Source organism: Lepisosteus oculatus, chromosome 1 (assembly GCF_040954835.1).
Source record: "Lepisosteus oculatus isolate fLepOcu1 chromosome 1, fLepOcu1.hap2, whole genome shotgun sequence".
Classification (NCBI taxonomy): domain Eukaryota; kingdom Metazoa; phylum Chordata; class Actinopteri; order Semionotiformes; family Lepisosteidae; genus Lepisosteus; species Lepisosteus oculatus.
Genome location: NC_090696.1, coordinates 72,275,739 through 72,300,871, shown reverse-complemented (window position 1 = coordinate 72,300,871; position 25,133 = coordinate 72,275,739). Strand labels below are relative to the sequence as shown.

At 40.4% G+C, this 25,133-nt stretch overlaps 1 protein-coding gene across 8 annotated transcripts in view; it reads right to left on the bottom strand.

Annotated features, from left to right (window-relative positions):
- The window catches only part of uso1 (USO1 vesicle transport factor), a 30,145-nt gene extending 5,207 nt beyond the window's left edge, over positions 1–24,938 (bottom strand). The window contains exons 1-19 of one of the 8 annotated variants that reach the window (XM_069192536.1): positions 24,684–24,938; positions 22,116–22,202; positions 17,838–17,902; positions 17,647–17,723; positions 17,159–17,170; positions 16,176–16,226; positions 13,885–13,985; positions 13,294–13,396; positions 12,873–12,928; positions 12,626–12,746; positions 11,893–12,071; positions 11,415–11,555; positions 9,607–9,695; positions 9,056–9,210; positions 8,047–8,252; positions 5,201–5,221; positions 2,045–2,155; positions 1,790–1,908; positions 476–657 (exon numbers count right to left, since the gene is read on the bottom strand). In XM_069192536.1, coding sequence (XP_069048637.1) covers positions 476–657; positions 1,790–1,908; positions 2,045–2,155; positions 5,201–5,221; positions 8,047–8,252; positions 9,056–9,210; positions 9,607–9,695; positions 11,415–11,555; positions 11,893–12,071; positions 12,626–12,746; positions 12,873–12,928; positions 13,294–13,396; positions 13,885–13,985; positions 16,176–16,226; positions 17,159–17,170; positions 17,647–17,723; positions 17,838–17,902; positions 22,116–22,202; positions 24,684–24,749 — 1,942 coding nt within the window. In that variant the 5' untranslated portion in view covers positions 24,750–24,938. Of the gene's footprint in view, positions 1–475; positions 658–1,789; positions 1,909–2,044; positions 2,156–5,200; positions 5,222–8,046; positions 8,253–9,055; positions 9,211–9,606; positions 9,696–11,414; positions 11,556–11,892; positions 12,072–12,625; positions 12,747–12,872; positions 12,929–13,293; positions 13,397–13,884; positions 13,986–16,175; positions 16,227–16,581; positions 16,613–17,158; positions 17,171–17,646; positions 17,724–17,837; positions 17,903–22,115; positions 22,203–24,683 lie in introns of those variants that run through there. The other 7 variants (XM_069192531.1, XM_069192537.1, XM_069192538.1 and 4 more) reach the window with 7 other exon arrangements.
- Positions 24,939–25,133: the final 195 nt, after the last annotated feature.

The following is a 25,133-nucleotide window of genomic DNA, read 5'->3' as shown; positions in this document are numbered from 1 at the left end:
AGTGTGGAACAAACTACCCAGCCATGATGTTGAAGCCAACAGCCTGGCTTCCTTCAAGACATAGCTGGATAAGACCATTGCTGCTACCAACCAAAACAGCTGCAGTATGTTGGAATCTCCTCCCTTAAAGTCTCTCATGTTCCAATTATCAGGTATCCAACGATCAAGAGAACTATTATTATATTTAACTTCTAGGAAAGACTGAGTACAAAGTTTAAAGCTTGTGCTTCAAGCTAAATGTCACAGGAACAGCAAAATGCTATGATTCTATTTTATATTGACAATTTAATTTAACAGTATAACAATAACAGATCTAGATGGCCTTAAATGCAGGGAACGCACTTTTAAAAGAAAAGACTTGATAATAAAAGAGTTGGAAAACAAAATAAGGTGAAAATAGAGGGGAAAAACTCCTTCGAGACTCCTTTGAGGAATTAACGGACAGGGGACATGGGCAGCGATACTGCACACTCACCCTCTAGTTCTTTCACAAGTTTCGTGAACTCGTGGTCGAAAAGCATCTGCTCCGGGCTGGAGAACGTAGGCTGGGGCTTCTGAGCAGCTCGGGAGTACAGCTCATGCTTCGTGATGAAGCCCAACTTCTCCACAAAGTTCTCCTTCCCAATCCTTTTCTCAACAAGCTGCTTCAGTTTTTCTCTGAGGTTGCCGAAGGAGGAGAAGAAGCACGTAAAGCACAGAGCTTATTTCAAAAAGCGTTCCAGCCACAAGATCAAATTCAATTTGTACTATACAATGTAAAAAGCAGTGACCCAACAGAACATTGTCACCCAACAAGTCTACATTCTCATGCATTCCCGTTGAATTTGAAATTCACAAACCTCAGTAGAGAAAAGCAATTGGCACACCAGTCCAACTTGTAAATAAAACACTCTGTGACGTCTCTTGCTGACACAAGAAGTCACTCCTTCAAAGTTTGGCTGCAGTGCACCAACTGCCCCAAAGTGTTGCCAGCCAGAATCTCTGCTCCCGCACCACACTTCGGTACAAACAGCTCTGAAGGTGGTATGAATGGTATCTTTTCCACTGCATCTATAGTATCGCTCCAGCAGAGGCAGGGTATGTGACCCACAGGCATGTTAGCAAGTAATCCATTTTTTTTCTTTTCCCTTCCCACTTGAAAAATGGCTAAACAGAGCTGACGTGTATGAGAAGAGCAATACATCTTTTTACTGACTCCATGTGTTCATAGGCACCCAGCGCATTCAGGGGAGTGCTGTTCCCAGCACTCCCAGCAGCGCCACATGGGGAATCCCCATCACATTCAGCAAGTAGAGTAGCTCAGGCTTTCGGACAACAGGTTCTCTATCTGCACTTGAGAAGCTCATAACATAACATAACATAACATCACTTTATGAGCCCTATACAATTTCTTGCATTAGGAATTCGCATACCCCAGCTTGCTCTCCATGAGACACGGACACACAAACAGGGAGAGAAGCTCGAGTCACTCAAGAGGCATACAAATGCATTTTCACAACATTTACTGCACACTCACACTTTCATTTATGTCTTTGCAATCTGGGAAAACATTTTTTAGAAATTCATCCCAGCGAATGTTCATCTCTTCATCTGTTTGTTGATGTGCACTGCTCCTAACCATGTGGCACGAGTTGCAGGAAGATCCAGCTAACCATTCGACTGAAGGAAATCTGGGTGGAGTACAATCCAAACACACTTTCAAAGCCATTTCTTTTCCCAATGCTTTTTCTTTCCTTCCATGTAAAGGCCAAATGGCATGGGGGAAAAACAAAGCCATGAGGATACCCACTTGGTGTAGTTTTCCAAGGAGTTGTCATTGTAGTAGATGCAGATTCCCACAAGAAGCGCACACAGGCCTTGCACAAGCCGCTCATCCTCTCCGAGATTCTCGGAGATCTGCGCCGTGAGCTGGGAGGCGACGATAAGGATATATCACGCTCTTGGACAACACGTTTCAAGATCATCACGCAGCGCGCACTCTAAAAGAAAAAGCACACGCCGATCCGTCCTGGCTCTCCTTGCAGGAAAGCGACTGAAAGGATACAAATGGAATGTTGGCTTGATTGTGCAGGAAGTGAGTGACCGCGATGGGGCAGTTACTGATCCAGGTGCAAAGAAGCATGAGCAGACCAACTCTCGTCTGGACCTTGCTGCCCTGGGAAACACAAGACCGGAAAAACTGGTAAGGTTTGTGCCACTACTGACCACTGACCACTCTGGTTTTCTTCACACTATACTGCATTTTCACGATCTACGGGGAAGAAATACTTTAGAAATGCAATAGCACACCACAAATCCATTTAACAACGATTAGCGCTTACAATAGCCCAAACACGGGCCTTAAATTAGATCTAATTTTCTCTATCTAAAAAAAAACATAAACCAGACACTAGACAGTAGGCGACACATCTGAATCACAATTAATCAGAAGCTTCTCACCATTAGTAGTTAATATCAAATTATCAAAAAACACACCAACTGACATAACACTATTGCTTCAGGTTAGAAAATGAGCATGCATCGTATTATCCTGCAAGTTATTATTTACCATCCATCCACCTCCGATGCCAAACTTATTTTAACCGTCAAATTGGATTTTAAACTCTCAGTTTCTCCCACTGGAGTGGGCTGCAGCAGCTGATGCAAAGTCAGAGTCTAAGTCTAACTGATGCGAAGATGCTATAAATATACTAATTGCACCAAGAGATTTAATACCAGACTTAAATATGTTAAATGTTCAAATTTTCTGTGAAGCCTAAGACATGCAAGTTATTTTAAGACCTGTATTAAATAGGACTTTCTGCCAGACAAAAAAAAAACATTGGCATACTTACTCAAAATGTAAAATCAATCCTAGCTCAGTTCTCTTGTAAAATAAAACAAGACTTCTGCCTTGCTGTTATGAGAATCTGTGTAACTTCCATTTTCTAAGAACAGGCAAACAGAGTTTCGGATTCAGTTGAAATAATGGTTGTAAAAAATACACCACAAAAAGGAATCCATGCTGTTCAGACAGTAAAATTAGAAAGAAAAAATGCAAAGGACTACCCAAATATCCTAAATGTTACAGAGAAAGTCATTGCCAAAAACAAAATTAAAATGAGGCTCGAGAGGGGCAGCTTCAATCTATATTACGATGAACTGCTATGCTAGGAGGGGCACAGATGAAATAGAAAGAAAGGGATTAAGATATACTGACAAGGGGAAAAAAGGGATTTCTGTGGCCACAGGCATTCTGCCACGGGAGGAGACCCACCACTAAATGATCACTTCATAGTGATATTGTAATGTGCATTTTTTTAACAGGATTCATCAGGTTTAGAAGGCACTGAATCAGACAAACGAAAGAGCATTCCACTAGAAGAGAGTAAAATTGAGCACCGCTTCAAATCCACACTTAAAGGTGTAGGCGAATACGATTATTGGTGTTAGAACATTGATACTGCTCGTTTAGGAGTTCATACTATAGATCTTATTTTTTACATTTGAAAAACTTAACTTGTGAGCTGTGTAAATGTAGGTGCAAACCTATTCTCCCAAGGGCATCGATAGCTGGTTCCTAGTTTTAAGTCACGGGGTATTAAGTCAGGTTTAAATATCATTGGTGCAACCAGCCCTAAGAGACTCGGGGTCCCATAAAGACATATCCGACACTCAAATATCTGCAATTAAATTTGCACAGACGGATAATATAAGTAGGCAAGCATTCTTAGGTCACCTTCAGCTGCAAAAAAATGTCCATGCTGAATTTCACTAATTCAAATGAAAAAGAGTCAAACACGACCAATTACGCTTTCACCAACTGATTCACAGCTAGTTTAAACACAAAAATCATTCGCATGAAGGGAAATTTACTTTCCAGAAGAAAAATCCTGGTCTCCTTTCAGCACATTTGTGAAAAAAAGTTCCTTTACGAAGTCTTTTCCCTGTGGTTTCAGAACAGAGTCCTTTAACTGCTGTGTCTGAGAGTCCAGCACACATTTCCCAAGGATTAGACAGCCTTTTCAGACAAATTCTCTAATCTCATCTGATGTGAAAGAACATAATTGTTTGCCACCCTCCTGCAAAGCTGTTTTCCTGCCCACCACCAAGGAGTCAATGTCAGGCCTGTGAGAGGTAATTGAAGGAGAAGTTTTGTAGGCGTCTCTCCATGTTTCAGGACCAAGCACAAGGCACTGGAAACCAAACTAAAGGAGTTTCCTTTCAGGTAACAAAGTGTCTGTACCCGCAGGGGGATGGGGAATCCTGCTTCTGATTTTCAAATCATAAATGGGCCGAATTGCCTGTTTCATCGATTTAGAAACTCAACATCAAGCTGCACTCAAAGAAACGAGTGCTCGTGTCCTCTGCTTGGTCGAACCATGCTGAAAAGCAGGGCTGAACTACACTCACAAAAAGAAAATGCAAGTCAAATATGACAAAACTGCTACGTTGTGTCCAGTTATTGCTCTTCTGCTTTAATTGTGCTGTTGTAAGATATTACTTTGCATGATCAACTGATGTTTAGAGCAAAACACAGCACATGCCAAATAACAGAAATATTGCAAAATGCATGCAAATATTTCAAAAATGTTTTTTCTCAATATGCATGGTCTGATTTGCTTTTTATACTTTATAGTCACTAGCACACTACGTATAACATAAGTATATTCCTAGCAGTGCATGGCACAGGTCTTTAATCAAGATAAAGTTGCCACGTTAATTTATGTATGAAATATTCATATGCAGTCATATGGCATGTTTAAATGATAAAAAAAATATTAGACTTCAGCCTTTGATTTAGCATTCCAAAATTGAAATGATCATGGGAAGACTAAAATAAAATAAAAAAAACTGCCGCCTTTTCATATCTTACAGAGGAAGCAGAATTTTCAGCAGGAGAGCGATCTGTAATGGAACACTGCCCCCTGGGGGTCAGCAGGAGAAACAGCATCAAGTGTTGAGAGTCCTGTCCCCAGCTCCTCAATCAACACAGTCCACCACAGTTTACCCAGATCTGCCCTGTTGCCCCTCGGCAGGAACTCCCACAGAGCAGATCAGGTAAAAGCTCATTGTGACGGGTGAGTAAATCCGAAATGAAAAAAACAAAAACAATGGGTGAAATCAGCACGTTACAGCGTAAGGAAGCCAGAACCAAAATGGAGAAGCACCCTGCTGATGCCAAGCGAACGCTCACTGTGGTGTCCAGGTCATTACTTACCCTCCGGCTGATCTTATCGCCCTGAAAATCACAATGCGGAAAATTTCAAATTCAAAAACGTGGAAGAAAACTCACATCTGTGCTTTTTTTCATTCCCTGTCACAAAGGGTACTAGACCAGTCATTCCTGATGTGCACCATGGCTGCAGCATGAAAGATCTGGGCTTTCCTATTACCTGATCTGAGTTACCAATGGCCTTATCTTCCTGGGACTCGTACGTGCTGGAGGCTACCTGTCTCAATCATGAGGAATGTAAAAGAAGTAAACGTGAGCCACTAGTGTGGCCACCTGTTTTATACTGAACAATCCCTGTGTGAAGGTGCACCAGGTACTGTCCTAAGAGTCCCCAGACATAACAGGCACCTTCCAATTCCACATCTTAGTACAGTATAAACACAGCACTCCAACACACCGGATCCTCTCCCACTGAGCTTACTCACTGACATTCATTAAACAGTAAGGTCTTCATTAAACAGTAAGTCATTACAATAAGTAAAGCATGTTAATTGACAGCTTTTGCACTGGAAGAATTTCTTAGAAATGGGTCCCTAAAGCCAGTCACACCTCAAAAGCCATGAGGAAGACTACAGCAATGACATGAGCAGGACAGACAGCACCAAACAGGATGTGGTCAGATCCTAAAACACCAGTGGCTCCCCCCTGCTCCTCTCTCTGCATGCCGAGCTGACATGGCAGAAACCTCCAGCTGTAATAGCTCTGTTTTGGTAAGAGATTAATGATCCTGGGCGCGTGCTGGGTTCAAATTAAAAGCCGTGTTCAGCCTTAAGGCACAAGGGCAGACAGGAGGATCAGAGCCCAGAATATGACAATGTTCATTTAGCAAGAATGCTGCAAGCTCATCAAGAGAGCAGGCTGCCAAGCATGAGCTCAAAGAGGGAAAAGGCTGGGAGGCACCTTGTGCTTCCTGCCATCTTACGAACCTCTTCCCCTGTCCAACCACACAACCCCACTGATTACACAGGTAGAAATGATAACAATCAGCTATGGGTCTTTTTAATATCCTGCATGTGCATCCGTTTCAATGGGGACCTGAACATAAAGCATAAATCTAAACCAGGCAAGTCTGTTGAATTGGTTATTGAATGGATTGCGGGTTACTGAGCCAGTCTTAACACAAGTTCAAGCCTTAACATGGGTTTTAGAGCTTTGAAAATAAGAAGTCAAACAGCTTTTTTAACATTTACAACAATTTCCAGTAAAAGACCACGAGTTCTCTTTAAGATGCTGAGATTTACTGGGATAAAAAGCTGATAAAATGTTGAAAATGTCCAGATGTCAAGACAATCCCAAATGGTCTTTGAACCAATTTTAATTACGCAGGTATGAATTTATTTTTTTAAGCGATCACAAAGATAATGCTAATTGTTTAATTCTATTATACAAATATAAACTGCTACTACAATACGTCAACATGCTCGTATTTAAGTTTATATACATACAATAAGTTATTTTCCCCATTCATCTCATACCAGGAATGGCCAGATGAGAACCTACACCTATGAATTTCATCAGACAATATAAACCTGGGATTTATTAGCAATAGGCAAATTGGGCGTTTATCGTGCTACAATACTATATATGGTTGTGGACATAATTATTACATTAGCAAGTTTCAATTTTGTAAATTACATATCTATAATGTATGTAATATCAGTAAATAATAAGGAATGACAAATACCCAAACCCAAATAAGCACTTTAGAGGTGACAATGCAAAGCCATAATAGAAGCATGCATGACAGCCTCCCAGCACAACTGTGAAGAGGAGTTTGAGTTCAAATTCAGAATACCATCTGGTTTTCAAACTGACTTATCAGCCATCCCTGTGTTGTTTCATGCAGTACCTGCACTTTGAACCATCTCAGATAGGAAACTTGAACCTTTTCTTATGACATGGATGTGAAAGAGTGTCTTTACTTAACTGGTGATAATGCTTCCCCATTGAGGGAAACAGTAAACACTAAGGTGATACAATACTGTTCCCACATACTGCAATCCACCATGTGCTATGTGATCTGTATAAATCAACCAGCCAAAAGGCTCTTCCAAGACTATCACGGGCATACAGACAGAATCACACAGAGAAAGAGAGAGAGCACAATGACAAAGTGCAAAATCACAGATAACCCTTTTAAAGGGGAACTGCAATGTTATTTCATTTTTGGGGTTAGAAAGAATCAGCACCTATGAGTGCATTTCAAACTGCAATAAAAGTAAAATGTACACAGGAACTTGTGAAACCTCCAAATTTCCAGGTATGTGCCGCGCCACGTTCTGCGATTCAGAACAAAGTGAATCAGTCCGGTGACACTGTAAACAAACAGGCTTGTGAACACATCTCTTTTAACCTAATAGAAATATTGCTTTCGAATTTGAGACTTTTTGGCCAACAAATACTACTTACTTGTTAACTCTGCATGCAGATCACATTAAAACCCTCCTGCAGTGAAATGTCTGCTGGACAACTTGTATTTATTCGCTCATACATTACAATAAATTAGTCATTACAGTGACTAGTGAGCAGGAAGGGCAGCATTACGGCGCAATTCATTGTTAACTCGAATGTGAGTTTGTGACAACATGGTGACTTGCAGTACTTTCACAAAGTTCGCGGTTTTGTGCTTAATTTGTCATTTTCTTCTGCAACGTCAATTAATTTATTTAGTTACCGAGATTTAATCAGCGGTCTGAGAAACTGGGACTGCAGTTCCCCTTTAAACGTTATAAGAAGAAACCCCCGGAGAAAAAAAGCTGGCACCCTCCAGTGCCGTGACACTGGAAGCGCGTCTTCAGACCCTGAGCGTGCGGGCGTCCGTCTGCTCGTACCTGGGAGAGGATATTGGTGCACTGCTGCAGCAGCGAGACGGGAGGGTTGCCCAGGCTGGTGGCCAGCTGGACTCTCAGCAGCTGCTCCTTCTGCGTCAGGTTGTCCTGCAGCGCATGGGCCAGCGCCACCGCCGCGCACCAGTTCGACAGGGAGTCCGCCGAGAAGAGCCCCCCGCACAGCAGCTGCCCGGCCGAGATCGAGTTGGCTTGCGGGAAAACAAGGCCGAGATCACATCAAGCCAAGTCCCGCGTACGGCGTCTAACACCGCGCCAAACGAAAGCTTTACTTTCCCCGCGCTGCCGCTGAGTGAGTGACTCGCTGCACCTGAGTCGAATCCCCTTGAGATACGAGTGAGCGAGCCCCCAGTCGTCATTCGTCCGTTAAGAGCACATTCGCTATTCCGCTACACGCAATTCTTCTTGTTATGGGAATCGGTTCAGTATGCTGTTCGGATCTCCGGCTCAAGTGTACAAGGTTTTAGGTTGAAAAGTTAACTACTTATTAACCTTATTAATCTAGGACTAGACTGAATGTAGAAAAAACACTAATGTATAAAAGTCCTTTAAAAAACAATACAATGACACAAACAGTTAAAGGGGAGCACTACTATGTAAAAAGGTTGAAGACAATTTCTTGAAAGTAGGGAAAAAGCAATATATTGCTGAAAATGATTTGTTTTGCATGTCCAAACCCAATTTCACAATCCACATATGAAAAATGCCCTGAAAACCAAATTGACCCAAAAAACAGATTATAATTTTGGTTAATGTTATCTGAAAACCTTCCTTATTGGGTCTTGTTCCCACTTCGCAATCGTTCAAAGGGGTTTCCATTTCACTGAACACAAAAACTTCTTTCTATTCCAGTTCTTACCACAATCCAATACCACAGGAAAAGCTCTTTAAAATATCTTTTGTAGCTCTACGTATAAAGACATTTTTACCTGTACTTTACATACATTAATTTTATACCACAGTTTAAAAAAAAAAACAGTCAACAGTTCCTCACCATCAATAGTTGAGGGCAACAGTGTGGCAACAATCTCTCCTTGGCCTTTTTGGTTTTTGTAGAGAAAGCACTGGAAACAGTAGAGGACCGCACACCGGAGAACAAACGGCTGTCGTTCATTCACCATGGACATCAGGAGCACGACAATGGCCGGTCTGCGGAGATCAGGGAGCCATGTTAGCACTCATGCTGGTACTGTGCTTAAAGCTGCCCTAGAAAAAAAATACTTTGCACAACCAGGGATGAAGTTTCCCAGAAAGGGCCCAGTGCAAGTTAATCCAGTGCCAAGTGTTGCTATAATTTAGCCCAGTTTCCCCAAAGAGATCATGTGATTAGTTTAGTCCAATTTCCCCCAAAATGTTGCCTACTTAGCCCAGTTTCCCCAAAAAAAGTCTGTTGCCGTTTTCCCCAAAAGATTACGCCAGTAGTTTAGCCCCGTTTCCCAAAGAATCAGTCACTTGTTTTGACCAGTGTCCAGAGAGAAATCGGCCAGCACTATGGAGCGGTTTGTTTGCACTGAACTCTTCAAAAGCACAAGAGGAATATCCCACCTGGGGGGGTTGGAGGGGGCGTTTACTGAGGCAAAGTAGTCCTGGTTCACCTGAGAGCCTCGGATGACCTCAGATACAGTGTTAATGGTCTGCACAGGGAGAAAAAGCACAGCAGAGAAAATATGATATAAGGTGTATCTTCATCTTCATAAATTAGACTATTTACAAAGAGTACAATGGAATATGATGTTTAAGTTGATGGAGCTCAGTATCAGCTGTGCTGCACAGTAGCTGTTCTAATCATTGGGATGAGACAATACCTTTCATTCAAAGATATCTCTAGATGAAGGTGGCGATACGATGACCAGACTATTTTTAATACATAACCAGTCATTATTCTGTCATAGGGTCCCACATACATCTGCTCTACAATAACAAGAGCAAACATAAATCCATTAACACTTAAAAAATGGGAAGCTGATAAACAGGATACATTATTTTGCAGATGAAATGGTAAGTATAGAAAGGTACTGTATTCCTTTACAGAAACCAAAGTATGCTTAGAGCTCAGACTGAAAGGACACGCTGCATTTTTCAGCCCGTTTAATAATGGAACTTACTGCTGGAAATCAGGGATCAGACATGTTTGATAAATTGTCAGAAAGTATCATTTTCAGGTTCTCAAGTACCGGGTTTAGGAATTTGGAACTTATTTCATCCACCCACTTTGCAGGATGTAAAAGCAATACTATATCATCTCCTGAAAGGATTAAAACCACAGTCCATTCAGTGGCCAATTCTGAGTTACAGATACAAACAGTAAGCGGCCAACTTTATTACAGCTTTTTCGGATCTGTTAATATACATAAATCAAAGCAAAGAGCTGTTAACCCTTTGCGATAGCTTGCAAAATAACAGTTAGACTCTTCTAAATAAAATTAAACCAAAAAAATCCCCCCAGGCTCACTGAAGGCACCGTAGGAGCTACATATATTCTCTTCTTGTGATACGCATTTTAAGTAGGAAAACAGCAATTAGAGACTGACACTCTTTTATTGCAGGTGCCGACTCTGAAAAGCACCTGACATGCCAGACGTAACACTTAATCTCCACGTGCCAACTTTGGGGTTTGTAGAAAAACTCTGTCTTTACGACAACATACGACAATTCGTGACTTTGGTTACAGGCAGCATAGCACAGCAACAAGGGGATTTGCTCCATGTTCACTTTTGCATGACACTGCCTTCATTGTCAAACACATGAATAAATTCTCCAAATGCTTCTACATCTTGGCTCCGTCCTCTCAGTTTATTTTCGTCCGCTTTCAGATCGCGAGGGAAACCTGATCTTAAACAGCTTTTGGCTTTTCGCCTCCCCCCAGACATTTCTTTTGTTTTTGTTCTACAAACAACACGCACTCAGTGAGCAGCCTTCAGTGAAGCTCCACAGAGTGGTATTCAATATTCGATTCAGTATACTATGACACCAAAAAAGCAGAGAAAGAAACAGACTCTTGCTCTCAAACTATATTTTGTTCATCTGTTTTACCATAAACTGACAAAACCATTTATGTGCTCTTATTGCTTAATCTACCTAAGGGGTGCGATGCTTATAGCTTTCTCCTCAGACTGGAAGATTTAAAAATGGCAGACTTTCAGGAAAAGTAATGTACTTTAGTTTTGTTTAACACCAGCACTGAAATGACCTACAGAAAGTGTCACTGTAAATGGTCCTTTTTGTTTTAAAGTGGACTGTTATCGCTAAGTTAAACAGCATAAATGTAAGTGCTTTGGAGACACCAAGCGCTGCAAAAGAATACTCTCACTGAGGAAGATGTCCAGAGATCAGAAGAAAACAAAAGCTCATACTTCAGTCAGAATGTCAGCAGGGACACCAGTGGCCATCAGGATGGTACAGAGCTGCTGCAGGAGACCACACTGGTACATCGCCTTCTGACAGCTGCTTGTAGCCCCCGGAGAATTGACTGGACAAACCATCACTCGGACAAGCTGACCACAAGAGTAAAAAGAGAAACAGCATGATAGAACAACTCTTCACAGTTAAGCCTTCATTGGTTACAGAAACAATCACAACCTGACTCTAATCTGCAGTTTACTGTACTGAACCATCAGCACTTTGTACTGCAACGCACTGAGCTGCAGAATCACGTGTGTTCCAGTAGATGTCAGCATCAGTCTAGACAAGGGGCAGAAGTACAATATTCCATGATAACGCAGAAGTGAGCAAACACGGAGCCATTTAAAGGCTGGAGACGCCGAGCTGGGTTAAGGAATTCACCTTTCCCCATGTCTGTCATCTCTGTTACATGGGAAGGGCCTCCCTTACCTGCAGCATGAGATGGAGATTGGTCACCTTCTGCGCTGACCACCCCGAGTTATCGTCCCCCACCTCGAACCAGGGCTTCATTCGCTGGATGTAGGAGCCCTCTTTGAAGAAGTTCTGATTGGAGCTGTTGTTCCTCAGAAGATTCAGTAGCAACAGAAGGCAGTCCTCTACCACGATGCCTGAAAGTAATAAGAGTTTCAGGCTGAAGCTGGTCAAGTGGGTCCAATACACCAAGGGTAACGGCAAGCCTACAGTACAGAGCGACTCTCGGGGCCTTTGACCAACTTTGTATGCAAACGTCATTAATTGAGACTGTGACAGAGGGATCTTCGTCACTGTCCACGGACAGTACATTACACACACCATGACATTCAGCTGCCTGTCAGCAACCTAGCTTATGAGGGTACACACATGGGGCTTGGATAGCAGTTTACCATTTCATATAGGCAAATCCATAACCCTATTTTACTTCTAAATCAGTTCCTGTTATTTATAGAGAAATCTGACACACACACACTCAAGGATAACATTACGTTTTTATTTTATTTCTATCTGTGTGAAAAAGAGCACCCTGTCTGCTTTTCTTTTTCCTTGTAGTTGTTAATCACTACTTGATTTTCAACATCACCTTTAAGCTTGAAATTTAGAGACGGTCTGAAATAAATGACTCATTCTCACAATGAGAAAAAGGTGTATGGCTTAATCAAATATCCCACTTCTGCCACCTGCTTACCTCCGTCACTGTTACCCTCTTCAGTAATGATGTCAAGCAGTCGCTCAAAGGCATTTTCGAAAGCAACTATTTTTTGAATGGCCGCATTTCCTTTGGTCAGCTGTTGCAACAACAACAGACCCTACAAAAGAGAAGAAAAGAATACTTTTTTTTTTTTTTTTAATCGGGTGCCAGTGCCAGTAATTTTCCAATGCTTTAGGTCTTGGGGTTGAAAAACAAACTGCAGACACTAAACTTTACTACTTACGTCATTTCGTATAACTTCTCTTGAGTCGGCTAATAAATCCATCAGTCTTGAAACACCTGTGCGAAAGGGAAAAAAAATGACAACTAAAGTTCTGGCAGGTCAAAAAATAATACTCTTACAGCAGTGTTGTTTTCTTGCAAACACACAGAGAAACTGAGGTTAAAAAACTAAGTATTTAAAAATATATTTTAACAAACTAAGTTTACATGTGTACTAAAACCATCTACCAATAATATAGCAGCCTTTGCTTAATAATGCCAAAGGCAAAAATTTATGAAGGCAGAGGCTTGTGTGCTGAAATTATAACAGATGTACTGATGTACTGCAGCATCTGTTTCTGTTGCAAATATTCCTGCACATTTCTTTGCTTGAAGAGTAGCAGCATTAAAAGATGGAATTAAAACCTATAACCTGAACTAACCCATTGGACTGACAAGGATAACCCCTTGAACCTGAGCACACTGGTTCTTCAGCAGGGCCGTAAGAAGCTTCACTCCTGGCCAGCGCACATGGAAATCAAACTCCTGAGAAAGCACAATTCACAAACCGTCAATATTTCCACAGATGACTGAAGAGCTCTTAAATGACACCATGCTTCCTTATATGCAGTTTAAACCATAGTTGCTCTCGAATGTTAATGTGTTTCTCACCTTTGTCAAGTCATAAACAAGGTCAAAAAAAAGTTTTAAAGAAAAGCAAAATGTACTCAATTACCAATGAGATAAAGCAATTTACAAAAGTCACAATGTACTGTAACTGCGAAAAAACTGGCAAAAACTAAAAATGGTCAAGAGACAGTGTATTAAAACCAAACACCTTACATGCCAGTTTAGTATGTAGACGAATACATACTAAACATTAATATAATGAAAGATCTTGTGTCAATACTAATGAAAGTTTAATTCATTTTAAATCATATAAAAAATGACACAGCCTAACACAGAAATAAAGTTTTAATCCCTTTTCCAGTGGCAGAGTGGGTTTAAATCTGCGGTGCCTGGTGAAGACACACCTCCAGAAGTGACAAGAGCAGAGTGACGTTCTCCTGTTCCTTAATGAATATCTCGGTGAACTGCACCCCCAGATCATCAGCTTGCTTCTGCGAATTCTCCTCTGCATCAAAACAAGAAAAAAAACATCACACTTGGGCAACAAGTCGAACAAGTCTTCTATATCCACAAGGACTGAACATGTTATAACGGAGGGCAAAAATTAATAAAAGAGGAGGGTAACAGGGAAAATATAGAAAAGAAAAACAGAAACGATCCTTTAATGCAGAAACCTGTGATATCAGTGAAATGTGACAAAACTACAGAGCAAAAAGGACATTTACTTTAAAGGCCAAATAACTATTTTGTAGCAGAAGCTAGAATATCAATGCAAGCAAGACAGTTTTTGAGTTATGACATTCCGTGTCACTTCAGCAAAATCTAGTAGATTCTTGTTAGCAACAAAGTCTGTCCCCTAGAGCTATGCTGCTCTTAGTTTCATTAGCTGTTATCAGGATTGTCATTTCAGCAACAGCAGCCTGCTGGTCTGATTTTTAAAACAACTACTGTACAAAACATGATTTTATTCCATGTACTCCAAGTTCATGTTCAAATTGAGTTCTTACTTATATTACTGCTGTGTAAATGACAGACCATCAGGATTCAATCAGGAATGTCATGAGCATTAAAAATATACGTAATGCCTCCACTAGTGTTATCTACTGTTACGACAAGTCACACCAGCGTATAACAAGTAACAGAAATTAACACAGCAGAGTCTGTGTGAGAAGAAACCAGACTTGTCATTTAACAATATTTAACTTGCATGAAATGTCATAGCTGCTAAATCTACCACATTTACCTCTTAAATCCAACTGTCAGATGTTCCTCATCAACAACATCCTTTTATCCTCTCTACACATCCATAAAGTCAAAAATATACCCATTATACTACAAACTACCAGGACTAACAATTGTTTAAAATAAAATATCCAAGATTTCAGCAGAAGGCAGCCAACATACTTAATGAAATTGAGTAGAACAATACAAAGTGTCTATGACTTTTGTACAGCATTGTATATATCAACAATACCCTTTCAAATGTGCACATTTTTGTGCTTTGAGATTCTGCACACAATCTTAAAAAAGGCTTCCAAAGCACTTTATTAATATTTTGCCTAGGATTTTTTACTCAGGAGACTTTAAGCATTTGTTGACAAATGTATGCATAGTATACAATTGGAAGGAGCAAATGTCATTTGTGCTAACAATTCTTTTCCCAGAGTTTAGCGGCATGTTTATCAAGGATTGCCTTGAATGGATTTAACCTGAAAGCAAACTACCTGATAAAGTGTAGTTACGGTACTAAATTACATGTTTGTATCGATATTCACCTGTCACACAGTCATATGGCAGTTGGATCATTAAACATTCAAAACTTGCTCTTAAGCTCCAGCTACGTTATTCCTATCCCAGCAGGAATAACAGAAAACCATTCCCAAATAAAACAATGTCCTTAAATCCCTGTTTCTTTTACAAGATGTTGCTGCAAACAAGCATCTACCAAGCTGTGTTTAATGTTGCATTTTATATTTAAACACCTACAATCATGTAACACTGAAACTAAGAAACTTCAACAGAGCCAAAGGGCTTAATTTGTGCTCAGGCCTGTGCAGACAGAGAGAGTGGAGCCACCTAGACCTTTCAGAACGGCTCTGTCCAAGACAATGAAGGCTGGAGCATTCATTGCAGACCTTCTGAGCGGACTCAGGCCCTGATTATAGTCATAGTTCTTCATCCATTCTTAAAATATTTCATACCGAGACCTGGAAGCAGAACTGTATTTTGTTTTTAAAAAAACACATGTGAAAACTAACATGTAAGTATTAATATCTGAACTCTTTTGCTGATGCAAGCTTTTGACCATCTGAGTGTAAGCAAACAAGCATGCTTTTAAGTTTAGGTGAGAGTGTTAAAATAGCTCTTATAGGGTGTGCCCACCACCTGTAAAACAGTATTCTTATAAGATAATCAGCAAGTATGAAACAAAACACACATCCGTTTTTTTTGAGTAAATGAAAACAAATGACAAAAAAACCTCTTAGTGATACTCACGATACCCATTTAAAGGTTAAAAACACAAATGTGAGTGAAAGAGTAAGGGCCACATTATTTTAGTGTGTTCAGACTACACAATATTCAGTGGTTAGTACTGTAGAAGTAAAGTATTGGTCTTGGATTAAAATGCAATTTAAAAGACCTTTATCCACTACTTTATGTGACTTTGGTGAAAGTCCTGTTGCTGTCTACTAACCCAACATAACGGATTTACTGTTTCGCTTTCCCAGACCTGAGGAATCTCCATCTGTAAAGACGAGAAGGGGAATGAAGCCAAAATCCCTTCCCACACTGGATGTTTTACAAAAATATTGGACTGCAAAAACTCACTGACTGCTGTTAAGGGTGAGTGGTCCATACTTTCCTTATATTCAATTTATTCCTCTGTAATTTACAAATCAGCACTTTTACAAAAAAATACAATTTTAGTCTAAGAAATGTTCATGAAAAGTTCTGCTGAAAAAACTCTTTGGATAAAAAACACAGCACCTCTTATGGATTTGTTTTGTTCATTACAGTAAGACTGTATACAGTTCCGGTTTTAAGTACGTCAGGAAAATATCTTAAATTCTGATTAAAAATATGTGCAGGTATTAGCTCACATTCTGGGCAGTTCATGCCATGTAGACAAAAATCTGCAATGACACTAATTTCAAAGAGTTAACTAACATCTTTACAAATGAAAAAGTGTTTTGGTAAATGCGACAACTAGCTGAGGACTCCAAATTCTTTTTTTTGCTACATTTCTTATACGAGATGCTCCCAAGCTAACTGGAATTTTCATTTTGTTTGCCTCTACTTGTGTTCTTTACTTACACATTTCCAAGAGAGGTACTGATCAGATTAAAGGCTTAAAATGTATTTTCATTTTGCAAAGACTCTCACAGGTCTATAAACAGTACCACCTCCGGGATATATCTGCAACTTGTAAAGGTTCGTAGAGTATTTCGGTTTTCATTAACATATAAATGTAAAAACACTGATTATAATATCGCTTTAATACTTTTATCATCCTCCAGAGAAATGTCAACCCACATAAGACACAAATAAATTGCATGCTTTCCTCAGAAATTGTCAAAATTTCAAATCCATGTTTTTATACAGAAATATAATTGGTAAAATCTGTAAGTAGTAGTGGTTACATGTTAAGAAGCATCATGCAAAAATAAATTTGATTACCTTCTGATTCCTCTGCACAATTAAACATGGAAGAGAAGAAAGTTGATCAGCGAAGAGACAATTGTTAACAAGACAAAAAACTTCAAACAAAGGGAAAAAAAATCAACCTGGAACTTTCCTAGCTGTTTCAGGCAAGATCGTGTATCAGGTCTTCCCAAATTAATTCAATAAAAGATTTTTTTTTTTTTTTTAATCGCAAGATATAGTGAGTTTTGAGATGCTAACAGAACAAAGACTAAATATATATGGGAAATGCTTCCTTCTTGATGTGTTGGAGATAATCATAGTAGAATTGGTATCAATAAAGCTTAAAAACATGATCGTTTGTGATTCTACACTTTACATATAATATCTTATTACATCTAATAATTACATCTGAAATGCTGCATATATTTATTGCATTTCATTATTTATATTTGGCATATCTCAAGCGGCGTTTTAGAACTGAAAAACTCTAATACAGGTTAAAGATTGAAAACATAAAATACCTGGTTCCTCCTCTTCATCATTAGAGATCATATTGTACAGAGTTTCCAACGCATATCCAATGATTTCTGAGTCTGATCTACAATAAAGAGAAAATGGAGTGAATGATCCAGACATTTTGAAGAAACATCAGGGTAAAATTGCAATTTTCTTTATAACTTCCAAACATTGCAGTAATTGCAATGTTACATACCTGTCTGCTTGTAATATGTTAACCAGGTGACCCATCGCCTGCGTACCAACTTCAAGACGATATTTCTGTAGGACAAAACAATTATTTATAAAGGGAATTTTGTAAAGAGCTATAATTGGGAAATTACCTGTTATGTTGTAGAACATTAAGATCTGGATATATGAGGGATGTTCACAATGTTGTGAAATTCAGGTACATATAAAATTATAATTTCTTTCTTGAATTAGTCACCGTTCATCACAAAGTACTCAGTCCATCTGTCCTTTAAACTTCCAATTATCCACTGACAGAACTCATCTTTATCCACCTGGCATCAGCGAACTTCAATTAAACATCATCATGAAACCACGTGCAGATCAGCACAGATTTCAGATGAGTAACGGCCACTGGGGTTCAGAGGGACAAAAATAATGATTCAACTATTCAGACCCAAGTTGGCCAAAAACATCCAGTTACCTCTGACCTTGGAAATATAAGAGCACTGCCGTGCAACTGAACAGCAACCTGATAGCATGCTTAGAGATACTGACAAGTAGCGGCATTTTTGCATGACGTAATAGCAATGCCATGAATTAACTGCACCCCTTTTTTGGGGTCCCAGAGAATGCTGACCATTATCTTGACCGGCTATGGATGTAATGTGGAACGTCTTCAGGCTGGAATATGAATAAAAGATTACTTGAATGGAAATAAGATTCAGGAGATTTCGAAAAAGGTAGGACTTGCTTAAAAAAAGCAATAAATAAACTGAATAAGCAATCACAATAATGCATACAAACCATATGACATGGTATTTAGAAGGTTTCTGACATAAGTATTTCTCATATCCACTATAGGTTTCCCAACTATACACTCAAATCTGATGCTCTGGCTTCTTCTAAGAAATGGCTGAGTGTAATCCCCTGATTGGTTAGCTATTAACAGCTTTAATCAAGATTGTTGTTTGGCTATATAGGCCAAAATGCTATAATCAAGAGCCATTCTAATCTTCTAGGTGCTCCTACTGTTCCGATTATGTCTCTGTCTCCAGTTTCCATCATTAGCTACACCTTGGAAAAACCACGTCACTTTCTGGTTACTGATGATGACACAAGCTCTGCTGCAACAGAGTTGATAAGCTGGAACAACTGGACTTAAGGTCTCGGGTGGTAAGGTGTCTTTAATGCAGAGATTTACTATTTGGTAGAAACTTTTGACAGGTCAAGATATTCAGCAATAATTGCAATTCATTCCAAAAATAAATGCCAAAGTCTTCTGTAAGTCGGGGAGCTCTGATCTGTCAGAGACAGCACTTCATGTTTCCCACTTCACAGCTAGTTTTTGCGGGACTGGTGGTATCTGCAGTTCCGCAGACCCAAGATCATCTGCAATGCATTCCTCGTGCTAAACTCCCTTTCGTCCACCACATCCCTGTGGAACAATGAAGGGCAGCTTTCCCCTGACAAAGCAATCGTGCTTCCATTCCTTCATCCCTGCACTGCAGTCCAGCGTCATAACACTCACTTCTCAATCGCCCTGGATAGAGGACAGCGTTAACTGTTCACAGATGGTGACAACACCATGCAATCAGGTATAAATGCTAAAGTATAGTATAGTCCTGCATACTATATAGTCCCAGTAATGCAAATCAAATGCACTGTAATTTCAGCCTATAATGCAAGGTCAAGCCTGTGCATTTGAGTGTTTGGCAACCTTGCGAAATACGAGCATAAGAAACAAAAGTCGGCCCTTCGTCTCCTCAGCTGCCATAGTCGATCCAAGAATTTTATCCAGCCTTATCTCATCCAGTTTGTTGAAAAAAAAGCCAAGTTATCCACTTCAGGTACGCCAGACTGAACTCCAGACTATTCAAGAGCAGAAAAAGGGCTAAAGGAGACCAATTACCACACCAGTGTATTTAGGTATGCATAACAGATCTATATACTACTGTAACTGGCTAATCAAGTCCCCACAAATTCTGGACTTAACAATTCCATAAACTTGTGTATGTATTTTCCCCAATCAGGCCTACTTATGTTTCTGATATGAATGATTTGTATTGCATTATTGGGATTGTTTTGTAATGTTGGTGGCTGACATCCCACATTGAAGAGGAGTGCTGCAAGTCCATTACACTCATTTCATTACCTATATCTTATTGATCCAAAGACTTAGTCAAGCTGCCTCTTGAACAAAGCCACTAAATCAGCTTCTGCCTCACGTGGCTAGGCAGAGCGGTGGTTACACATAACACCTTCCTGAAAGGTCGAAATCTTTTCCTCATACTCAGGGCCCAGATGTCAGGCCAGTTAGTCCAGCCTTTACCACAAAACTTGACTGAAGCACTGCCAGCAGCAGCATTTGATTATCAATAGCTTCATTTGCATTTGTAAATAGAATACCTGACCACACAAAAATAATGGTGACGAGGAAGGTAAAATATGTTTGAGAAGGCTAAAATAAATCACTTGCACTCTGATGTGCTGCTGTATGCACCCCCAGTGCTGACTGTATTATGGACAATAATTTGCACATAACAGGATCAGCACGTAGAAAATGTGACAGATACGTAGCTCCTGTAGGTCAGCCTTTAAAGATAATGCTGTGAGCTCTCACTGGGTCTGCAAGCCACGGGGACCTCTGTCACAAAGCATGCTAAAGACGATCTGACTCGAAACCCACCTCGCAATGCTAGCACTCAGGCTGATCACAAGCCACCTTCAAACACAAACCAAATCCCACCCAGAAACCCCTGGCTGTAGGACCTAACTTCCAGTCAGGGGAGAGACCTTTGTTGGTCAGGCAAAGTGATGGACCGATAACTGACAATTCAGAAAACAATCACCAAATTATTCCTTTTGATTTTGCAAACTAAAAACTGAATTTGCAATCTGAAGAAGGACATCAGGATCTTTGGCAGCTCTCCAAGTATCTGTGAATTATAAACTTTCTGCCCAGAAGAAGAAAACATTTCCAAACGCAACCATCACTCTTAAAACAAACCAGTACCAAATCGTAATCATCCAGGTGAATTTAGCAGATAAAAGAGCTAACTGGATACAACAACAGTCAAAACTACACCAGCTTTGAGATAATTTATTTTTAGTCTTGTCATCTAAGTACTTAAAGAGATTAAACCCATCAGGTTTTAAAAGCATATTTAAAAGTGCCAGATCACATAGAAGTATTCAATCCCAGCTGCTTAAAATGAAAAACAGTTGGCAATTTGAAAGAACCACATATATGTTAAAATGAGGTCATTATTTTAATCAGACAAAATGGATCTAGGACAATACAGTTCTTGTCTTAACATGGGGATATAATGTTTTTGGGGACATAAAGAATTATTTTAGACTCCAACGTCAAAAAATAAAAATAACTGAACACCACTGACCAATTCAAGGAATTATGCAGAACAAAAAACACTATGCTAGGAAATCAATCACAAAATGGGCAGTTGCACCCTCACCCCTTTAGGTTTTAATAAACAAATTTCCATTAATGTCTGCCAGGAGAGAAAATGTTAGACTGTGATTTCTGGAGATGAGTGATCCACCCATGCAGGTTACAGGCACTCAAAGTGCCTCAAGAGAGGAACAACACAAAAATGATGTAAAATATGTAAACAAAGGTTTAGACTACAATTTGTAAAAATGTATTTGAAACATTTTGAGAAAGGTTCAAGGTAAAAAATGACCTCATTTACACAGCTTTTTTTCCACATTATAAAATGACCGAACAACTCAATTTGTAATCTTTAAAATGATATCCGTGTTTACCAGTAATAGGGATATGGATGTCCTATTGTAAAGTTGGGTTTCCTAAATGGGTCCCCTATGAACCCCTCTGTCTCTTGAATGATTGGTCATGCAGAAATCCATCCCAAATCACAACCTAAACATGTCTCCCACTGAGAAAACAAGATCAATGGAGCTCAAAATCAGAAAATAAAATCAAGACCAACAGGCTGCTGATTTAATCAAAACGGAAGGGAATGACGCGACTTCATAGAGATATAGAAAACCCTTTGTTAACAATTAATAGTTCAAAGACTTCTCTTGACAATCAGCAAACAAGGTGAAGAGACATGTAAACTGATGAAAAATTCTGGTCAACACAAATGTTTATATAAGTAGAGAATGAAAAACAGTCACCATCAACTACAAAAATATGTCAAGTTGAAGAAATGTTTATTTTTTTGGAGGTTTCTTAAACTACGTCTACATCCGTCCGTGAGTTCAGACTTTATATTATTATTATTATTATTATTATTATTATTATCTGGTCCTGTCTGCGTACCTTTGAAAGAGACTTCAGAGCCCGGACTGCATCCCTGCGGTCCTCCAGCAAAGTGGATGAAGCTACTCTGTCACACAGTTTTTGAATCTGGCATTTGAAGGGGAAAAAAAAGACAGAAATCAGTATTTTTCAAATCAATGCACAGCATTCCTCATTCATATGAAACATGAACATGCCCTGCACAAAGAACAACACACAATAGAGGCCATGTACTGTATATTACCTTTCACTATTTTTAAACAAGTACTAAAAGAGTCAGTAATAAGGAGAACCCTGATGCGAAACCGTTTCATACGTATAAACAACAAAGCTGGACCATACAAGGGACCTGAATCGAACTGAAATGAGATCACTAGAGTATGTCTCCTTCACAGTAAACAGAGTACGTTCAGCACCCAACTTTGGAAAAAATTAAAAAATGTCTGTTATGAATGCATGTGGACTAGAAGAATGTTGTAGCATATGATAAGAGCATACCATAGAACAAGATAAATGTCTACAGCAAATACTGGGACTTAAAGCTTAAATATATCCGTCAAGATTAATGACAGTATTCTAATAATTACATCAGAACATTCAAAAAGTACTGTATAACAGACTACGAGAAGTCCTGTACCCAAACAAAGATTTCAGACGTATCTTAAGATACTTTCTAGGGCAATGCAATGCACAATGCACTTCCAGGGGATCTTAAGACTGTTTCAAAGAGTTTTGTGCTTTGAAGGAAGACTACATCTGAAAGCCACATATGTCCTTAGCACACTGTGTATTGTGTGATCTAGACAGTTTTTGCTTTGGGATATTATGTAAACAAGACAGTCGGTCTTCACTACTTTTTAAGAGACCCTAACAGCTGAAGAATGACAAAGGTTTAAAAAAACTGTCAATGCCTCTGTCAACAGCTGATAGCATAAAAACAGGGCACACCAGTTTTAGTAGACAAAGCTGAACTGTTAAACTGGTTGTGTGTAAAACGCATAACTTGTGTACTAAGAATTTGTAGCTCTAATCCAAATTCCTGAAGAGACGAGGACCCAAGACTCCAGTTTTCTACTTGTGCATGTTATGAGTTCAACGACCAAAGTATTTACTTATTTAGTATTGATAACCATTTCCAAGTTTTTAATCATTGACGACTCTTGGTTTTGTTGGTCTTCGTAACCAGGACTGAAGACCAGTGTGCTACGGAGACCCAGACCATCAAGATATTTTCCATTAAATAAAACTGAAACAAATGTACATTTCACTGGTGTAAAGGTTAAAATAAATCTAGGATCAAAAGACACAATCCATAGTACAAAAACAATGTAATAACCGTTGTTCACAGACATGTGAAAAAAAAAACAAGGCTGAAGTTCGATCATACTGATTAGGAAAGATATTTAAAGTGTTGCTTAACGTGTTGATAACCAACACGCCTTTTTAAATTGCCGTTTTAAAGCTAAAAGGCAGAATCCGGCAGAGGAACAGGGGACATGACATGAAAAGGAAAAGCAGAATCGTCATGCATCGGGATGATTCTGAAAATAGCCTACATCATAGCAGAGACAGCTGGCTGCTCAAAATCAGAGTTGTTTATCCTCCCAATTTTCCGCCGGATCTGATAATGGCAGTTATCATGACCCAGACGCAAGCATGGGTACGCTCCGGCCGCTTCGGCTATTATAGTACTGCATTTTGCACCCAGGTAGAAACATGCAAGGTTTCCTTTGTCAATACAGATATGCATTTGTTTTCCAGCCACAGCTCGGACCCATGACAAGCAGGAGTCCGTCAGGAAACGATTCCTTCATCACAGTTACACGCGTTATCTTGAGAGCAGCTGACAGCGACCCAATCTACCATCGACAGATCCTCACGCCTCCCAACAAAAGCCTGAGCCGTACCTCCAAGCGGAGACAGGGGGTTATAAAGAAAATGAGGATAATATGGACTGGGAAACGATCCCACTAACTGTCACTTTGTCAACGCCATCGCAGCGACCGGGACTGACCTGCGGTGACAGGTGCTGTTAGTGTTAAGACGTTTGTGGGGGGGGTCCCAATAATAATAGCACCAGCAGGCTTATTTGAGATGAAGGAGAAAGCGAATAAGCATCGGCTTTATAGCGGCAATAAATCATAATATCATAACACCCCTCATTTATAAGACACGACAGAGCGAATGGGTTGGTTTTTTTTTCAGGTTCGCTGCTCCAGGCTTGATCCCGATCCGTCCTTGGGGCTGACTAGAGCCGTCCCGGTGCAAACCAAACCACCCCCACACTCCCACAGCTAGCTCCGTCCAGCCCGGATGCATCTTAGTCCTCATCGTAACACTTTTTCCTGCCCTTTTCCCTCCTGTGTCAGGCTGGAGAAATTACGGCGAGCACGACGCCCCCCCACCCCCCAACTCCTCCTCCTCCTCCTCCTACCCACCGAGCCGACGGACACGCTGGTATACTCTCTAAAAGACCACGGTGCCAATCCCGACAGGAGCTGGGTCAGTCTCGACTCGACTGGGGCGCCAGACCCGAGCACCCCCACCACCACCCCAGCTCCTGCCTTTCCGCGACGTGACAAGACTCACCGTCTCTGCACCCGAAGGCTGCGGCCCGGCCGGCTGCCCTCCCATCACTCCCCGCAGGAAATTCATGTCTCCCCCCACCAAGCCGAAGCGCTTTAGTGTTATGAAAATGACCGGGGCCGCGGCTGGTTGTACTGCGATCCCAAGCGTTACTCCGATCCTCGATCCCTTTCCCCCCCAGACCGATCTTGTTGTGGGACACTGACACACACAGCTACCCCGGAACAGCACTGGAACACCGCGCTGCGCAGGCGCGGAGACGTGGCGAAACGTGGCTGCTCACAGGGCCAGAGGTGATTTTTAAAGTGACAGGACCTCCTTCACCTTTCGGGGGGTCATGGCGCCCCATGGTTTTCCGGTTTCCCCGGCTGGTCTTGCGCAAGACGGAAGGCGATTTTTAAACACGGGATTTCATTTCGGTTCGTAACTATTACAAACAAGGGTTACACTTGC